We start from the raw sequence: 21,113 nt of genomic DNA on the forward strand, positions 1-21,113 counted from the left end.
ATCATTTTTTTTTTGGGCAAAATAGGTTTGAGTTATCTAGGCGCATCAATACAAGTCGCAACCGATCTCAAATGCTAATTGGCCTCTACACTCGGTCTCAAAGGAGAATTTGTACTACATAGTGACATTAACAAGGAGATAAATATCAATTACTGTAAGAATACAACAAAAATTATAACACAACTATTTAAGTCTTTGCAAAAGAATGCAATAATTACACTAGTAGTATAAAATCATTCCACTTTCTTTTTTTTTCCCCCAACAATCTCTTACGAAAGGTTACGAGCAAGCTTTTTGCATTTACCATCTTTGTGAGAGTATATTTTGACATGCCAAGTAACAAAATAGAGATTTTTGTTTGTTAGTGCTTAAATGTTGTTGGCACATGCTGATTTGGTAGTTAGGATGAAAAAACAGGAGTTATTATTTCATAATTAAACTTCCAATTTGCTTGATATAAACTTACCATTCAGGTTGTCATCGCAGCCTTGTTCATCAATTGTACAGAAGAATGTTATTTTCTTGTCTCATGCATAGAACAAGAATAACAAAATATAATTCTAAGTCCCAAATCCTATGTCGATTTAAATTTTTTTTTAAGATATTATGATCCCAGGATTTGGAGAAGCATAAGCAAGGAACTCCCCATCATTTTCCAGTACAGCCATCTCCTTTTGCTCCAATATCAACCATGCTTCAATCCCACCATCTGATCCATCAACAAGAACCACAAAATTCTTATACATGGATTCTACCTCAGTACCACCTACCAAACTAGTCCAAATTGGTTTTCCCCAGCCAAAATCGACTTCATATAATCCTATTTTGCACCAGCTGCTGAATTGGTAAGTATTTAAATCTTTGTTACTGCACTTTTCTCCCCAGTCTTCCAAAAACTTAATCATCATATCAAACCCTCCAGAACTAAGTAATTTTGGCACAAATTCATCCTTATTTTTTTCCTTAGCCAATCTTAGTATTTTCACTAATCTTCCAAATTTTACCTCCAATTCATCAATCTTATCATATTCTGCAACGATTGGAGAACCAATATTCCCAGCAGAATATTCTGGTAGAGGTGGCACCATTCTTCTTCGCAAATCTGCTGCATGAAATATTACTGATGGCTGTTGGAAACCCTTTACTACCTTTGCTGCAGCCATTGCATGCTTCCAGATGAAAGATGACACAACTTCAACACTTGTAGGATCCGGTACGCGCTTGCTGGAACCTTTCACTTTGAGATCAGATATTGCTGGTGCACTGAACACGAATCTTTTTCGTATACTTCTTCCATCTTTGAGTAAGGATCCCTTGACCACCACCGAGAAACCAAGCGGAACAGAGTCTTTAGGAGGGAAAAGCACTAGCGATTCATACCGAGGATAAGGATGACCTGGTGATTGATCATCTTGAGAACCTCTAGAAATTGCAGCCCAACATTTCAGGAAAACACTGATAGTTGTCATATCAATGACCATGTGAGAGAAACACGTGAAAATCGCAACCCCACCACATGAAAATGTGTTGAATTGAACAAAAACTTGGAAAGGACCATCTTCATGGAACTTTGAAGAGGTGCCAAGCTTGTGAAACTGCTGAAATTTTGGTAGATTTAGTAGCTCGTTGATGTTGCAATGAACATGGGCTGTGACAAATAGAGCTCCTTTATCGTTGCATTCAATAGATGAATCATCCTTGTAGACGCCTGCAAGTGGATAATAGAGAGCTAAAGTTTGGGAAAGAGAAATTTTCAGTTGATGTGTGACTTGATTGATCGTCAAATTTGTTTCTTTTCTTGGATAGAAGGAGATAAATCTCACAAGAAATCTACCACTAATTTGATCGAGAAAGGATCTTTTGAAGATTGTTAGGTGATCAGGTGTTGGGATAGATGGTTTTATTATCTCTTGGGAAATGATCTCTACTTCCATTTTTACATCCAATTATTGATATTACTTGGATGTTGTTGCTATACGACTAGGATTATCTATATAACTACGTTTTCTAGGACAATTGCTCAATTAATTTTTTTTCACAAAAAAAAGATAACTAGAAAAAGAGAAGGGTAAATTACAAGTTACCCATTGGGATTTCGTGTTCTAATGCATAATCCTCTATTGTTTTCTAACATCCATTTACCCTCCCCACCCAGCCAGAGGTGATTTAATATAAAGTAAAAAATTGATGAAAAATGTCTCTGCTAACTATATTAGCTAAATTTCAATTATGTCCTTATTTAGATATTAAAGACAATAATCACTTTTTAAAAAATTAAGGGAAAATGAAGTGGACATTATTGAACCATACATAGTTGAATACTTAGTTAAGTGAATATTTCATATTTTAACATATTAATTGCACATTTTATGCGTAACACAAATTTTTTAAATACGTTTGGGTCAATCACGATAACTGGAGGTGCTTAGCATTCATTTTTCACTTTAGATAAAATCATAGTGATGAACATGTAGATATATTGTACCATATATGAGGGTGTTGTGTGGTAAAATACAATACCACAAGGTGGTAAATAGTAATTTACCCACAAAAAAAAGGAAAAAGCCAAGAATAGCAACCAAATAGACTAAAAGGTAAAAGCAATAAGTTTTGAGATATGAAAGAAACCAGAACGTGAGATATAACTTCAGTTTGTATAGAGCTTATATAGAATAGCGGATTGGTTCAACTCAAAAGTGGTAATGTTCTATGCTAAATACGAAGCACGTATGGGTTTACACTAAATTCATCTCAAAGAAAAAAAAAGATTTAATAAAAATGCATTACTCTTATAGTGTAAGACAAAAATCCTATAACCCAGTATTGTTATGACAAAACCAGTCTGTGCATATAGTTTGAGGGGTAGATGGACGTTAAGGAATACTAGCCTTAGCATTGCTTTTTTATCTATTTAATTGGCTATGGGTTTAAATATAAAGTTTTGTCCTTTCCAAAGTTGTAAAATATTCATGCACACTTGTATTACAATCTTAATGATTTCTTGGCTTGAAATTATTCATACAAAACCTTTTAGATGGTTTTGAAATTTGAGTGCTCGAGGTTAAACCACAAAAAATGTGTACAATGATTGATGAGAGCGCCAGGAAGATAATTATTTGCCACCTAACATCTAGAAGGAATCTAAGAGTGTGCTGTGTCCTATGGATAACCAAACAATTAAGCACCTATATTTTATGTCTCCCTATACCTCTGGAATCTGAGAACCGGTACAGAAGCTGCTGTTTGTTTTCACTATGGCTGGGGATTGAAATGAAGGGCTCAATGGGGGCTGATCAACAGTACCTATATTGAGTCCGTGGGTAATCTGACTGATTCATAGTTTGGTAATTACCAATATATCCCATCATCGATTTTCGTGTGCTGCCTAACTGTACATTTTTGGAGCAAAACTCTACACAGATTTAGAGAATTAGTCTCGATAGGCTACAATGCCCCTAAGTGAAAAAAAATAGTACCTATATTGGAAAAGCTTTTCTGAAGACTGTGCCTAGAATTAAATTGCTGCTACAATCTACCAAGTATGTAGACTTAAGAACTCAAAGGGGTTTGGAATTTTTTATATCCCTCTGAGTTTATCCATGGTAAGATTGTACAGGATGCATGTTAGAAGATCTTGTGTCTACACTACAGTGTATAGAGGTGTATACAAAGATCACAAAACTTGTGTATAGCTAGAGCTAGGTGTTTCTTTTTCTATGGGCTCACATATATTTGTTGTGTCAGAATTACATAGTGATAGTTGGTTCTTACAATTTGATTTTGGCATTATTAGCAAATTTGGGCCATATATCATCTCACACAGTTGTTCCTGACAACTGTGCCAACTCCTTATTTTGATAATTATCTGCTGTATTTTTTTTTTATTGCACTTCTGTATGTGATTGCCTAATTGAGTCATTCCCCCTGCTTTGCATACAATTACTGTCAAATATTAATAAAAGATTAGATTCTTAAATAATATAGTTTGATCAGAGGGTTAAGCACACTTTGCTCCACTGAAGATATGGGGTAGTATCACCTTACCTCTTCCATCTTTTAAAATATAAATTTTACCATCTCAAATTTACATCGTTAGTGCTTTTTAACTATTACATTTCACTTCCAAAATTACCCTCAGCCTCTTACTACCCAGCCCTAATACCTTCCAAATTTTTTATCATTGGACTAATACCTTTCCGGCTGGTACATGTTAACCAAAAGGTGCAATACAAAAACAGAAGTCAAGCCAAATTTTTTGCACTCTAACTTCATCAAATGAGCCAAATCCTAAACTTTATGCAATCTAACTTCAACAAATGAATCACAGTAACTCTTCCTCGAATTGCTCAATTTCATCAAAGTATAAAGTGAAAACCCTATTTTTGATGTTATTGCTACTTCACAGAATCACTTCAGTGCTTCTTAAATCACTTAATTTGTCCTCTTCGTTGACCGATTCAACCGTTTAATCAAGTGAAGATTCAGTGGGTATTTGGGCAAATTTTTTTTTTTAATTTCTCTGAAAGGGTTTCAGGGCTTTTTTGAGATTTCTTTGCCCTGCTGATTATTGATTATTGACTATACATTTTTCACTCAGCAATAAGTTTTTTTTCTTTTTTTTCTCTTCCCTAGTCATATGCCTTTTTTCCCTCCAACATAAGGCTACAATTGTACCTTCACTAACAAACCATGGCTATTTAAGTCATTCGAAGACAATTTTTTTTTAGGGTTAAATGCACCAAATCCCGCTGAACTTTACTTTAAGTTGTGCTTTGCCCTCCTAAATTCATTAAATAAGCACCGTGTCCCCGCCTATTTGATATTTTAAGACAAAAGTACCCTTACTATTTTATTTTATTTCTTTTTTGTTTATTCATTCCCTTGTTTTTCTTTTTCCACTACTTTCTTTTATTTATTTCATTTTTCCTTTTTTACTAATTTCTTTTTTCACTTCTCACATGTCACTATTTTGTTTCATTTTCTTATTAGTATTACTAATTTATATGTTTATTGTAATAATCTTTTACTTATAATTTCATTCTTGTTTTATTTATTTACATTATTAGAAAATTTAAGACAAACTATATAGTATAAAAAATTGATATATGCTAGTTATAATGAAAAAATGCATATTACTTGTAAATTGAATGTTTAGGAAGATATTAGCAAACTAGAACTTTAAGTTACTTAATATTTAAATTATATCCCAAAAAATAAAGTAATTAATAATTTTATTTACTTTTTCATGTATAGTTGATTAACTGCTACTGTTTTTATTAACAACTAATTTATTCTAAACTCTAGACATATTGATTTAAGTAATGTATGAAATAGTTTATGCATAGAGATAATATATACTTTGTTATAGAATAGACTTTATGGTCATTACCTTTTTCAATAACAAAAACTAAATAAGCTAAAAATAAATAAAGAATACGTTTAAGAAGATTAAAGTTAATATATAAATAACGGTAGCAAAGAGAATAAAATAGTTGATCACATGAGAGAAGGGATAAAAATTAAAAAAATAAAGAAAATTGACAAGTAAAAAAGGGCAACAAAGGAGAGGCAAGAAATAAAACAATAATTAATTTAAAAGGGGCAATTTTGCCCAAAAACATAAAGCTAGGGTAAAGTGCCTATTTATTGAGTTGAGGGGGGAAGTGTAACTGGGGGTAAAGTTCAGGAGGGTTTAATGCTTTTAACCCTTTTCTTTATGATTTTAAACATTTTAACATTTGACTAGTTAGGGGGTAAAGTATATTTTGGAAGTTGGGAGTGCTAAAGTATGACTAACTCATGCCTTGATTAACCCTAAAATAAAGACAGGAGACCCATTTTATATATATATATTTTCACGGCTTATGAACTTAATAGTTAACTTTTACTCTCTTCTGCTTGTTTATATTCATTGCCATAAACTCGATTCACTCTATTGTTCTTTTCTTTTTTTCTTTTTGTTTCTTTTCAAAATTTCTTTGCCTTGCTCATAAAACTCAAGTGCTTTTTTTATTTTTTTATTTTTTTGTATATTAGAGCTTTTCATAGTTGGGTGTGAAACGACCTATAATCATTATTAAAATATGAGTTAATAATTTTTAAGGAATGAAGGAGAGGAAAACAAATGTAACCTTGTATGCATTTTGGTTGTGGACTTCCAGAGTTATAGGATTCAATATTTCATTTGATTTGGACTAGAACTTTTTTTAAATCTAATTATTTTCCCTAACTACATGAGTGTTAAGTTACTCTATATACTTGACCCTATTCCATAGGTTAATCCAGTTGAATAGAATTAGGATATGAATTAGGGTTCGTGATTGGATCCTAGTTAACTATTGAAATCAAGTGTGTTGGTGGCTATTATCAATTGAACAATTTAATGGGTGGTATCCTTGTTTCAATTGCTTGGCAAGAAGCATTGATGGTGAAGGATGGGAAGTCGGAAAGTATGGAGATACTTGACGATGAATCTAGACAGGTGATTCAAGGGTTAAGGAAAAAGTGAAATCCAATGTTGATTTTGGACGTGAATCGGTGAAAATTTTCTCACAACTCTATCGATTGATACTTCATCCCGGTGGTTTTTAGATTCCAGTTATATTCTTTAGGCGGTGTGGCATAGGTTCTAAAAAAACAAAGGAATCTAATTTTTAAATGCTAGAAGACTCTAACAGTTACGAGTTTTCATTGCAAATGGAGTCTTAGAAACCACACATGGCGAGACAGTTCTGAAAATAGGAAGAGTATGGTAATTTTACCACTTGGTTATCTCAATGATTAGAAATAAAATTCACAGAAGGGGATCCCAAATAACAAGTGGTGATGAGAAGAAATCCTGTAAAGGGAAATGGTGAGTTGAGGCACCTTCTCGTGAGCCAACTGAAAGTTAGACTCGGGGTAACTACACATATTCATTTGTCGATTGAATCAATTGGGTGTCAGGGCTATATTGATTCGGATGTGTAGTTCGGTACCATATTATTTGGTAGTTAAACGAAAATAGTTGTTAAAAGAAATATTTGCCAAGGTGGAGATTTATTAGGAAATTGGTTTAATTTCTTTTAGATAAGTTTCTTAATTTGTGTGAAATTAACTAGTTTCCTAATTAGTTTTAATTACTTGAAGTAGTAACCATGGAATTTTCTTTTTTTGTTTAGGATTTAGAAGTTATTTCCTTTTATGTACAAGTATATGAATTAGTATTGGTTTCTTGTTGTTATTTGGTTTTAGCCAAATAATATTCTCTATAAATAAGTGGGTTAGCATACTACAAAGTGGCACACAATGGACACACAAGACGCGCAAAGGAGCACAAAAGTACGACATGTAGCTTTATACATGGGGTGAGAAAGGCTTCTTGGGAGATGAGAGATGGTATACAGGAGTTAGGTTTGGGTTCAAGTTATATTTTTGTATAGCGTTTTTCCTCTCATAATAAAAAAATGAGTTTTCTCTCTGTAGATATAGGTTCAATGATGTCAAACCACATTAAATCTTATGTGTCGTTTGTCTTTCATACTTGTAGCTTATTTGTCATTAAATTGCTGTGTACTTTATGTATCAATACTTATTTGTTCCGTGTTTGGATCCCAACAGTAAGTGTTCAAACCTTTTTTATTGCACTTTTGTCCCCACTCTTCCAATCGTTAGATTGAATGCTTCTGTCCAATTTTCAATTTAGTCAAGATCACAGAGTATTATAGTATAGGTTTCTAAACTAGAAAGAATTAAATTGAATAGTTGTTAAATCATATGGAGTTTTTTGGTATTTTACCCATTAATTACTGAAACGAGAGTATGATGCAAGGCTTACACAAGCGTTGATTTCTGCCGCTAAACTTAAATCCTTTTGCATGTTCTTCAATTGTCAAATCCTATAGAATAAAGCTTTCTGTTCCTAAACTTGTTTTTCCTTTTACGTAATTGATGTTGCATTTAACGCCTTTCATTGATTTCGATGGTATCTTGGATATTGTCAGCTTCTTTGCATATTGTCACTTTCTAATGCGGTTTCACCCTTTCTGGCAATTGGACTAATCTCTTCAGCTTATTGGCATCAATTAGTGGAGAAGTTCCAAAATAGGCTAACCTCTTTTTTTTTTAACTTCCCAGTTACCACCCGTCGCCATAACCCTTCCCACCTCCAACTGTCAAACTCAGGATTCAAATCATAAACCCGATAGCAGGGAGAGGGCTAGCTTAGTTATACTTGCATGGAAATAGATCTATTCGCAAACAGATATACATACACCACACACACACACATATATATATATAATATTTATTACCCAAATTAATAATTAAAAAAGTGGTATCATATAGAAGTATGATATATAAAATCACCCACGAATGGTTCAATATGCATCCAGAAACTACAAATCTAACTTCTATAAAAAGCATTAGCGACATATCCGTCAAAAGATGGAAGCTTAACCAATAGAGCTTATTAAGAATTTAAAGAAATGACACCAAGCTAAGTTTGGCAATCAGCAATGGTTACAGAAGTAACCTCTATACAAGAAAAAATTAAGGCGAGTTAGAACAGATGTATTTTCTAGTCTGTTCTTTAAAGGCACAAAAAATAAAAGACAAAATAAGCACATAAAATAGATTCAAACATTAATTGTTATCAACTCTAGAATTACGTCAATTTTCGCCCAAAAATTTTAATCTTTTGCAGACAATTAAACACTGATCGCACCTCTTATTTTATGCTTGAAGGGCACAGTATAGAAAAAATTCAAAAAAATTAAAAATTTTAGTTCCTGAATACAACCATTTTATTGTTATTGTTATTATTATTATTTGTTATAGTGTACAACTTTACAATATTATAATCGAAATCCTCAATGGTATTTTATGTACAAACGAATTACATATGATTAATAATCCTCATAAATATGGTGGGAACAACACAACGCGTCCAGGGCTAAAAAAATGGCTAGTAGAATCCAAGAAGCGTAGCCTCTTTGTTTTCCAGCAGTTTCTTGGTGCCTTCTTTAATAAATTTCTCACATTTAATTATAAATTTTAGGGTTAAATGCAAAAAAACCTCACAAACTATACACCCAGTTGCAGTTTACCCCCTAAACTATAATAATAAGCATTTTGCTCCCTTGAATGATATGTTTGGACAATACTACCCCTACTATCTTAAATCCTTTCTTCTTTTTTTTTTTCTCTGTTAGCTTTTTTAATTTTTTTCCTTTTATTTTCTTTTTGTTCTCATTCTCTCTTGGAACTAGCCAACATCTCTCTCCGATGTGAAAGACTTACATTAAAAATTTTAAAATTTTTTAAACTGCCTTTTAAATTTGTTTATTTGTTAAATTCATTCTTAATAATTTGTCATAACTCTTTGTTATTACAAAATATATGTAGCTTATATTGTAAAGTGTATTAATCTAGTAATTCAACAATTTAAGTACCTATAAACTAATTAAGAGTTCACAGTTACTCAACTACTTATAATAAAAGTAACATATTATATATCACATAAAAGAGAAAAGTTAGCAATTGTTATTTGTAATGAAATAAAAAATAAGAATAAACAACAATAGTAGTTCATCTTTTTTGTTATTGATACTACTGATAATTGATTAATCAATTTCTCTATTTTGTTATTATATATTTGAAAAGTTCAATTTCTTAAATGACATTGACTTTAACATTTGGAAAAAAAAATCTTGTATTCCATAGATTTTTTTTAATAAAATATTGACATACGAAATTAAGAAATAAACAAATTTTGACTAATCTAGTCTACTTATTTAAACAATGTTTAAAGAAAAAAAAGGAAGAATTTAAAAAGAAAATGATAGGGAAAAAGAAAAATAACAATGCTTAAAATAAAAGGGGTAGATTTGTCCAAACATATCATTCAAGGGGGCAAAATACCTATTATTATAGTTTATGGGGTAAACTGCAACTCGGTATATAGTTTGTGGGGTTTTTTTGCCTTTAACCCTAAATTTTATTAAAACTTTTCCCAAAAAAAAAGGCTAATTTTATTGGGAGTTGAGACGAGTTCATACAACTACCGACCAGTAACTTTTTTATTCTTCCAACAATTTTTTTTTATTTTGCATAGATCGCATCACAACAAATACAACTTCTCGAATAATCTACAATCCAACAGCACTCATTGCTCCTGTACCATCTCCACAAGAACCAACTCTGTGACTTGATTATATGGAATTTCTTCTTGAAGTAACTCTTATTTTCCGCTTGAGAAAGACAGCGTAGCTAGCCTCTTTAATGTACCTCTCATCAGACAGTATAGGATTCTCGATATATTTTTCTCTATGACGTTCGAGTAAGATATCAATTACTCCTTCACCAAAATGTTCCTTGATGAGTTCCCCAAGGACAGCTCTCAAGTGAAGGATACAGGCATCAACGTCAAGCAGAACCCGTTTGTTTGCGATTGAAGAGACGAGCTTCTCTATTTTCTTAATCTCAAACAATCCATTCACCTCAATCAGTGTTTTCAGCTCAGATGGTGATGGATAATAAAAATGCAAGTTAAATGAATCCACCATTTCTTGAGTGATGATTCCCTGCAAGGATACTATGGTGTCAACTTTCAAGTATGCTACTACTAAATTAAAAGATGGAAAACTGATTTTGTGAAAGTTGATGCAACTGGACCGCTTCCTTTACCATTTTGGCCATGTCCAGGAAACAGGATCCCAGAACGTTAAAATTTTCGCCTAAACTGGACTCACATATCTGGACATCATCAGGGAATCCAACTGCTACAATCATCATTAGTCCTCCAGGAACAAGCTCTTGTGCTCTGGCTCTTAAGAACAAATCAAAATCTTTTCCAAACTGAGTTGAATATGCATCTTCAACTTCTCTAGCAGCTCCAGTATAATGAATTCTGCCCTTGTTCCAAGCAGGGGAGTTTTTATCCGTCACTTCTACTGGGATCTTGGAGAGCCAGTGAAGAGCGGTGGAGCAGTGTGCAAAGTGTAGTGTGGAACGAGGAAGTAGGCGCCCATAAAAAGAACCCGGTACACCTGTTGCAAAGTACCGTCCTGTAGCAGGAAGGTTTCTGAAGAGTGTGTTGAAATCATTATTGACATGATCGTTGAAGAAGACGTGAAATTCTGGCATCTCTGCTTCCATTCGTAGGGATTTGTATTTGTTTTCAACAGCTTCGATGATGTTGTGCACTGCGTGGAACGTGTTAGGACCAGCAGAACATCCAAAATCTGCAACTCGAAATGAATTACTGAAAGGATTCATAGAGTGCAGATGGTTTTCAGGATGAAGATGTTGGTCAATCAGTTCATTCATCATTTTCTTAGCTGAATCCAGTGATTCTTTCTGCATCAAGTTAAAAACTTACACATTATGTTCCTCTCTTTTTGTGTCCACGAGAATTAAGCAAGTAAATTTGACTGTCACGTGGCAGATTAGTACCTGATAATTGGAATTGCGAGCATAGCTGTATGGACCATCACCACCTACCATGGGATATGCAGAATTGTCGAGTATCTCTTGAGCCATATTCATTCTCCCGTTGATCAGCCTGAAGCCTTTTGGTGGTGTTTAATTTCTGAGAAATGACAATCCCTTTATGAGGATTTAGTGAAAGAATTAAGAGCTTTTAGTTTTCTTATATTGTTTTCAGGCATTAGACACGACGGACGGATGTCATTTGTTTTTGTGCATGTATATATATATATATATTTTTTTTTTAAAATAAGGGTAATATATACTTTGCCACCTTACGGTTTAACAATTTTTCACATAATCTCCATGTGGTTTCAAAAGTTATACATAACCCCCTCATAGTTTGGATTAAAGTGACAAAACGACAGAAATAATTCTCTATAATGAAATCTACTCAAATGTTGAGATTATCCTTGTTTATAAACTAAAATGACTAAAGTGACAAAAATATATAAACATAATATGCATGACATTTTAACTCTTTATGATTTTGTGTTTGACTATATAACTCCCTCATGGTTTAGTCCTTTACCACATAATCTCTTTGTAGTTTTTAAAATATATACATAACTCTCATAGTTAATAAATAATTTCTAACTTTGCTTAAGAGTACTTTAGATATATTAGTTGATTTCGTTATAAAATTTAAATTTCATCATTTTGATACTTTAGTCCAAAATTTTTGAAATTATGGAAAAATTATGTGAAAAAACGTTAAATTGTAGGTGATAAAGTGGAATTTATCCAAAAATAAAGTTATAACAGATGATGATTGAATTATCCCGGTGTCTGTTGGGCTTGGTCCAACTTGATTGGGTTGCCCAAACACAACCAAAGCCCATCATTTATTGTCTTGGTCAAAGTTTTACTTGTGCATGGTTCCAGCCGGAAGATGCACCAATCAAAATTGAGTAGCGGCAGCCGCTGGTCGCGCTCTTGAAACTGGAAAGTATCAGCAGCCACTTTGTGAGGAACCAGGAGAGAGAAAAATTGAGACTGGGGAGAAAATGCTAGAGGAAGAAGCAAATTCATTGAACTTCAAGACCTTAATTGGATAGTCAAATAAAGCATGATTGGAATGAAATTTTAGTCTCGCGATCTACTTATTATGTTCCACCCATCTATTAATTCTGATTTTGGATTTCCTCTTCAATTGGTAATATCTTTCCGAACCCATTTCTTAAAAATTTGTAATTTTTTGGAGATGTATTATAGTAGATCACTTGATTGATATGATTCATGTTGTTGTTATTCAAATGCTCTGAATAGACTTGTGTCTCTTATTATTGCTATAGTGAACATTTTTTACTAAACTAAATTTCATAGTTTTTTTCAATTTAGGTTTTTCACATTAAAAGTCTTGACATCTTGTGCCTTTTACTTTTTCATGTTTTACTATTATTGTTGATATCATTTTGACAAGTCGTCGAGCCTGTGCAATAATAATAATAGAATCCTAGATACCACTAAAAACAGTCAATAATTAATCCTAGGTACTGGAGCAGGGACTCTAGGTATGCAATGGGTTACTTGATTCACCCTGTTCCCGAAGAGTTTGCTTAATCCGATATACCAGAATTAATTAGGTGACAAAAATTACTGAAAAGTAAACAGTGGCAAGCAGGGTCGTCTCCTCAGGGACTGGAAATATTTGTCTCTTTTAAATTCCAATGGGTAAGGGGGGGTTTCACCAGAATAAAACTCAAGAGAAAACAATTTAGCAACTCAACTAAAAATAAATAAATAATTAACCAGCACGAATATAGCAGGAGTTAAATCAAGAATAAATAAATTCTAGCCAAGGATGCAACTATTCAGACACAGTCCATTTATCCGATCATTGATGCAAGGGAGGTTCTCTTAATTTCTTAATAGGCTAGTTAAAGTCGTCGATGAATTCTAACAACCAATTTTTCCTTAAATTATTGGTAACCAAGGTACGACCATTGATCACCCCTAACCAGAAAATACTCCTAGGTACGACCGTAGGAATTAATTTTCCAATGCCATTAATAACTAGAAAAAACCTAACCCTAATTCAATAACACACTACGAGGGTTATTTAAAATTAGATTTGCACGGTTCCCCTAATGATCAGTAAACCACCCAAGTTGCCATTTAATTAATCAATCAAAACAAATTACGGATTTACATTGACTAAAATTGGCACGAAGATTAATTAAATCACATTAACATCGGCCTTGACATCCAATTAATAAAATAAATCCCATTGAAAATTTCAAGCAGACAATGTCAAATATTAAATAAATAAGAAAACGCTGAAAAAACTTAATTAGAATCTACAGATTTTTCGGGAACTGCGCCGTCCGAGTTGACCCTTGACTAGATGGAAGGTTTAGCCACGCCGCAAAATTAAATCACCACACGAATTAATGGATTGCAAAGGCATTACGTTTTTTTACTAGAAAGCAAAGAATAAAAGATGTTTTTCCCTTTGGGGAATATTGTCGAACACCTGACGTGTGTCAGAGGCCAGTCTAAGGAAAAAGAAAGAAAACTCAAAACTAAACTAAAAGCTAAAACTCCCCGCCGTCTGTACGTTTCTTCTTGTCTACTTAAAAGGCAAAAGAAAGAACCTATTCTTCTCTCCAGTGGTCCCCACCCAATTGGTAGTCAAAGCTACCCAAAAGAAAGGCCTGCCGATTTGCTCCAGTCTCTGTACGTTACTTTCCTTTCTTTAGCCAAATGCGGATACGGGGCAGGGACGGTCCTTCTCCTAAGCGGTCCTCTCACAAAAGAAAATGAGAGGACTGCAACAGGCCACGTATAATAGGAGCAACAGCAAAGGAAAACGACGTTGTCTTAGTAAGTGAGTAGGAAAAAAAATAAAAAAACATCTGAGGGGCTAACGGGCTCCGTTAAAATACCTCAGCTGTCCGTTCCAAAAATTCCCGCTCAAATTAATGAGGCACGACTCTTCATCTGAAATCTTCAAATGAAATAGAATTTTGGTCTCCCTCCAAAAACATATCTTGTGAACATTCATTCACAATTCCAGAGTATCAGCAAAATAATATCCCTACCCCAAATTGGAAAGTTTCAGATGAGAGGTTTTTGGAGAAAGTGTATAGTGTTGCAGAAGTAACTGTTGCGGGACAATAATTTTTCATGAAGGCTGCAAAAAGACGGAAGTTGGTGAGATCTGAAGCAGAGATAGACTCAATCAAATTGGACTAAACCCCAAAGGTAAGAATATTGCAAACTCATTGCACTATTTGGCTTGTTTTGCGACAGAAGGGGGATGAATTTACTTGCATGATTTTGTTTGTGCAACTCGTTTTAAGATAGTGTGACATGAATAATGAAATTGGAATTCTGGCGAAAACTCCTAAACAAGGAAATCATATGGGTAGCATAAATTAGATACATTAAGAGCCAACTTAAAGAATGTATGCACAGGGAACTTATGCATGCCAAGTGTTTGTAAATTTGACTCAATTGATGAATTAAAGTTCTGACCTTTTAAAATATGGTTGCATAGTATACATATATCTTGGCTAAAAGAGGTTGAGTGGGGTGGCTTGCGTAGTAAAAACTATCAGGGTAGTTGATAAAGTACATGTCTATCAAAATTTACAACCGTATGGCGAGAAATTTACATAACTTAGCTGTTTCTTTGAATTTGCAATTGGGTGTTAGTTCATCGGTAATGTTGTCTACATGACACATAATACGTTATTAAAGTTGCTATACAGATGGTTAGTAATTATGTTGACTTCATCGCAGTGTGTATGTTTTGAAATGGGCCAAACGTGTACATAATTAATGACTTATGTTCAATCTTTTTGTTGATGGAATGAGTAAGTGCAATGGTTCACATTGTGATGACTGATGTACACGTGGTAATTGACAGAAAATGCAGTTGTTGATAGCAACAAGTTGACAGAGGATGGGATTCCTAAAACAGGAATGGGGTTTGATGCAGAAGATGAGGCTTATAAATTTTACAATACATATGGTTTTGTCATGGGTTTCAGCATCCAAAAAGACTACTTGAACAAAGACTAGGATGGCTTGACAACATCAAGAAGGTACACTTGTTGTAAGGTATCCCATAATACTTGTGTATGCTTACATGGTCATAAATTTATAGAAGTTAGCCTATTGTTTAAATATGCAATTAATTGTTGGCCCTTACATACTATCACGTACATACACATAATGTGAAAATGAATTTACTATATAGTTGTTCGCTGGTTATATAGAATCGATATAAGCGTACAAATTGGGATCTAATATGTTATACCCTGCATGCAATTGTTAATACATTATATCTTGTTCAATTTATTTTACAGCATACCAAGGATAAATACAGCTTCTTTTCACAAATTAATGGATATCAATCAAAGGTGGTAGAGCAAAGAAGTTAGATTGGATAATTAGATAGTTTTTTTTTTATTTTGCCAAACTCATAACACTCATTAGAATATATTTACACTTAGTTCTTAGTGCATTACCACATGTTCAATCTATTTTATAATGTACTAGGGGAAAGAAAGGTTAAATTGCTAATTTTAGATTTTGTTTATTGATATTGCTAATTTGCAGTTATTTGTCCACATGTATATCGCAACCACATGCATAGTGCAATGGTATGCATACATTTGGAATGATTATTGGTGCTTTAATCCACCTGTGCATCTCTTTGCAGGCTACAGTGGGTGTGTAATTATATTTGTATGACTAATACTAATTTGTCTATAAGTAAATTACATGGGATGATCTATCAGTACAATCAGTTTACAAAAATGTACATCATATTAGATGTTAGTTACTTGACTGTGTATATCTATGAAAGGTAGTGCAATGGTATGCATAACTTTGGAATGGTTATTAGCCATTTGATCAACTTGTGCATCTCTCTACAATTGATGCATAATTTTACTTGTATGAGTAATACTAGTTTGTCTGTGAGTATCTTACACGGGGTGATCTATGAGGTACAATCAGTTTATAAAAATGTACATCATGTTAGGTGTTTGTTACTTGACTATGTATATCTGTAACAGTGAGATTAGATATAGTGCAATAAAAAGTAGCCACCTGAGTTGGAATGTATTTTAGAAACTTTGGTATAATGCTATTAGTATTTTTTTGTGAAGTGTACACGTTGTTAGTAGGTACGGAGCAGTGCTATATGTTATGTATGCTTACATGGTCATAAATTTATAAAAAGTTAGTCTATTATTTAAATTTGTAATTGGTTGTTAACTCTTACACATTGTCACGTACATATACATAATGTAAGAATGAATTTACCATATAATTGTTTGCTGGTTACATAGAGTTCATATAAGCATACAAATTGGGGTTTGATTAGCTATACCGTGTATGTAATTGTTAACACATTATATCTTTTTCTCCTTATTTTGTAGCATGTGAAGGGCAAAGATAGCTTCTTTGACAAATCAATGGATTTCAATCAATGCTGGTGGAGCAAAGAAATTATATTGGATAATTAGATAGTTTCATTATGCTAGACTCATAACACTCACTAGAATGTACTTACATTTAGTTCTTAATGCATTATCACATGTTCAATCTATTTTACAATGTACTAGAGGAAAAAAAGTTAAATTGCTAATTTTAGATTCTATTTATCAGTATTGTACATCTAGTTAGTATTTAAGTAGTATTTGTTGTTAATTTTTTTTATTGTTAGCTCGATTTGTTTTACAATATATCCAAAGTAGTAACTTCGATTCTATGAATTGGTAAAAAAAAATTTCTATTGCTAATTAGTAACATCCCGATGTTGTACCTCATGTTAGTATTTATTGACTTTTTGTTGCTATCATCTTACAAACGGTTTAGTCCATTTTATGATATGTTTTAGGAAATAAAAATTTTTGTTTTACAAATTGGTGAAAACTAGTTACATTTAGTTATTTATAAGTTACATACATGTTGATTAAACACAAATTTAACTAGTCATATACCACTATTATGGAAATAGTAGCTTTAGGTAAAATTTTAGTTGTCAATATATTATAATCTCAAAAAGTAGTAATTGCCCATCAGTAAATTTGTTACACTCAATCATAGTGTCACTCATTTCTGTTTTTATCAAACCCCAAACTAAAAACCTTAAAAACGTGGTTGGAATATCAATTTTGGCATACTTCTATCATTTAATTGATCTTTGAACAAATATCCTTAAGTTTATTAACTGTGATGCATATAAAAATAAACCAAATGAATACTCTAGTTATAACATTATGGACAACAATTCTAATGGATATATACAATGCTTCAAACAAATCTACAAATTGAACAAAAATCTACGATGATTACAATGATATCTACAAGGATTCTTACCTATCACTACATAACATTTTGTATAAATCGAAATTGAAAATTTACAAATATTGTGCTAACAAAAATCTATAAAAATAAATTAAAAGAGTTATACAATGCTGTTAACTGAGTTTCACTTGCTCCATTTCTTCTTCTCAAGTTGATTTCTTCTTTTTCTTTCTAATTATAAATGGTGGGATTGGTTCTGCAAGGTCAATAGTTCCCACTTTTTATATTTCTTCCTTTTCATTTGGATTCTTTTTTATCCTTTTCCGTGCCATCTTGCCACTGCTCATGCAAATTGTAAAGGCTATTTACTTTGTTCAATACATATCAGTTTGACTATTAATGATAGATGACTAATTAAATTTTTATTCAATCAGCGTGTATGTAACTTATAAGTAACTAAGGGTCCGTTTGGTTGGATCAAAATGGAAAATATTTTCCTAGGGACAAGGGAAAATATTTTCCATTGAAGTCATTTTCCTGAAAAATCACTTCTTTCTCCATAATTTTCCAGTGTTTGGTTATTAAGTGAAAATATTTTCCAAATTCCTTTTTTCATAATTTTCCAATGTTTGGTTTATCAATGAAAATATTTTCTAATATGTTTGTTGATATGTTGCAAATATTTTTCTACTCTTAAAACTTTCATTTCGTTAGAAGTTAATTTTAGTTTCTATCCATTATAATCATATTATCATTTCTATAAAATATTTATTCATATTACACCATGAATTCTTAAATGGAATTATTAATGATACTAATGAATTGGTTGGGAAAGAAGAGTTAAAAACCAAACAAAAACCTAGCTGAACACTATTCTTTATTGGTATAGTATCATGTCATTATGTTGTTCCTTTGAAAAGGGAGAAGAACCTAAATGCAGAGAATCCTATATTGGAATATAAACCAAGATTTCAGCTCCAGAATCAAAAATCTTATTCATGGTACAGAGTTAGAACCATTGGTACATACAAGCACCCTAATCAAGCCTAGAGTGATTCAAATCCCTGCTTTAAATGTTGTTGGCCTCAGTTGGATCAAAAATCTGGAACAATTCAATACATACAAAGGCAAATATAAGCCAAAATATAAAATATTGCTCAACAAAAAGGAAAATCACATCTCCAAATGGAAAATGGTCCCAAAAATATCAGTTGCCTAGGTAGTAAATCATGGATACAAAAGGAAACATCTATACAACACGTCACCAATGTTCATGTGAACGTTTTACAGGAAAAAATTTAGTGACCAGAGCTTTGAACAAATCCAGTTGGCCTGCACCTACAAATTCCCAAGGCCAAGGCAAGTGGCAAGGTACTCAGTCAGCCCTCCTTTTTTCCACTTGTAGATCACCTCCAAGGTGATGCTGAAACACAACAGGAAAAATAAATATCTTAATACGTGATAGGATCTAGTTCTTTCTTAACTAACTGATGCTTTCTTTTTATTTTAACCTGCCACATGCGTTGATAACTTAGCAATGACACAATGGACATTGTGAATAGCCAGTAAATAAACCCTCAACAAGGATTTATAATGACTTACCTTACTATCTATGTGACATACATATGGGCATGTTGGACAAAAGAATCTGGCAGGGCGGTCCATATGCGGCAATTCATACTGCAATAACATCCCACAAGTCCGGCAAAATTCCATTGCAGTCTCTTTTAGGATAATCCACTATTTATGTATGTCTCTACAAAATTAAAACAAGGGGAAAAAAGCATCAGAGTAACATAATATTAGCACACAAACTTAATCTTCACTTGATTGTTTCATTCACAATTTAAAATAAATAAGTAATACATATGCAAGATGCGCAAAAATGAAGCACTAACACAGTGGCCATAAAGAAAGGAAAATAGAAGTATCTAGATGATTAGAAAAGAAAACAAACTCTTTGATTTGACTCAAAATGATGAGCATTTCATTCCTTTCTATTGTTTACCTTTCGACACACATGCTCTCTCCTTTCTCTTCTTTCTTCTCCCTAATCCCAGAAGAGTATATGCGCAACTGAATGAATATTTAAGATACTAGAGAACCTCACCTTGCGAACGTCTTAACAACTTAACCTTTACCCCAATCCCAAAACATAAATCCTAAAATTTAAATTCTCTAGACAAGAAATCCCAACATTCAGTATTCATATCGCTCAGAGAAATCAATAACAGCCATATACATTTAACAACAAATTTCCCAATAGAAAGACAAAATCAAACTCTAAGGACACCAATTGATTGATAATTTACAAAAAAACTACTGAAGTTTCTTAATCTATCAATCAATTGATACAAAAACAATCATGCAAGCTCAAGCCCTTACCTCAATAAGAATCGTCAGAAAATGGGAGTGGAGCAATAAATTTTACCAGAATTCCTAGAGCTTCATATAATTATAGAAAAAGAAAACTGAAAACTAAAGATAAAAGAAACATCTTTAAAAAAAAATCCAAATTCCTCTGTGAAACTAGTGCCACAATTCTCAAGAATTATAGCAACAAAATTACAAAAAAATCGATAGAATCCTAGATTGGAACAACCGATTTTATCAGATTTTTTTGGAAAAAATAAAAAGATATTCAAGACAAAGCCCTAAATAAGAATCTCACCCAAGGCACCTTGCCAGAGTTGGAGATGGCTGCCATCAGAAATGATCATATTGTTGGTGATTTCTGAGTCTCTCCAATCTTCATTGTCCACTCTCTGTATCTTTAGCCGCAAAGTCTTTGTTTGTTTTTGTTAGAATGTGGGTAGGGAGCTCTATTGTGAAGTGCAAGAGCCGCTCGTTTTAATGAAGGAAAATAACTTCAGTAAGTCAAAAGATGAAGTTATTTTCCACCAAGTGAAGTAAAATATATTCCCCGCATAAATCTTTTTCCAAGATAAAATGATTACCAAACACAGGAAAATTTGGAAAACATTTTCAGGAAAACATTTTACATTCAAACAAACACACCCCAAATGTAACTAATTTTCACCAATTTGTGAAATAAAAATCTTTATTTCCTTAAACATATCGTAAAATAGGCTAAACATACCTAATGTCTTTGCTTCACCAGTATTGATTGATATCCATTAATTTGTCAAAAGACGCTATCTTTGCCCATGACATGCTGCAAAATAAGGTGAATACGATATAATGTGTTAACAATTATATACAGAGTATAGCTAATCAAACCCCAATTTGTATGCCTATATGAACTCTATGTAACCAATTAACAACTATATATTAAATTCATTCTTACATTATGTGTATGCATGTGACAGTGTGTAAGGGCTAACAACCAATTACAAATTTAAACGATGGACTAACTTCTG

At 32.7% G+C, this 21,113-nt stretch overlaps 2 protein-coding genes across 2 annotated transcripts; both read right to left on the reverse strand.

The window, feature by feature from the left end:
• Positions 1-596: 596 nt before the first annotated feature.
• On the reverse strand, positions 597-1,934 carry LOC113766179 (vinorine synthase-like). The gene has a single exon (XM_027310394.1). The coding sequence runs from the start codon at positions 1,932-1,934 to the stop codon at positions 597-599; it is 1,338 nt and encodes a 445-aa protein (XP_027166195.1).
• Positions 1,935-10,190: 8,256 nt separating this feature from the next.
• On the reverse strand, positions 10,191-11,526 carry LOC113766180 (probable S-adenosylmethionine-dependent methyltransferase At5g38780). Its single transcript, XM_027310395.1, has 3 exons — positions 11,434-11,526; positions 10,666-11,337; positions 10,191-10,562 (listed from the first exon to the last, which is right to left on the reverse strand). Exons 1-3 carry the CDS (start codon positions 11,524-11,526, stop codon positions 10,191-10,193), a joined length of 1,137 nt encoding a protein of 378 aa, XP_027166196.1.
• Positions 11,527-21,113: the final 9,587 nt, after the last annotated feature.

Source organism: Coffea eugenioides, chromosome 3 (assembly GCF_003713205.1).
Source record: "Coffea eugenioides isolate CCC68of chromosome 3, Ceug_1.0, whole genome shotgun sequence".
Lineage (NCBI taxonomy): Eukaryota > Viridiplantae > Streptophyta > Magnoliopsida > Gentianales > Rubiaceae > Coffea > Coffea eugenioides.

Excerpts from the sequence above, each read along its gene's own strand:
- LOC113766180 (XM_027310395.1), bottom strand. The coding sequence starts at position 11,526 with ATGAATATGGCTCAAGAGATACTCGACAATTCTGCATATCCCATGGTA. Across the intron at positions 11,338-11,433 it reads CTCGCAATTCCAATTATCAG|AAAGAATCACTGGATTCAGC; the intron begins GTACTAATCTGC and ends AACTTGATGCAG. Across the intron at positions 10,563-10,665 it reads TCCTGGACATGGCCAAAATG|GGAATCATCACTCAAGAAAT; the intron begins GTAAAGGAAGCG and ends GTATCCTTGCAG.
- LOC113766179 (XM_027310394.1), bottom strand. The coding sequence starts at position 1,934 with ATGGAAGTAGAGATCATTTCCCAAGAGATAATAAAACCATCTATCCCA.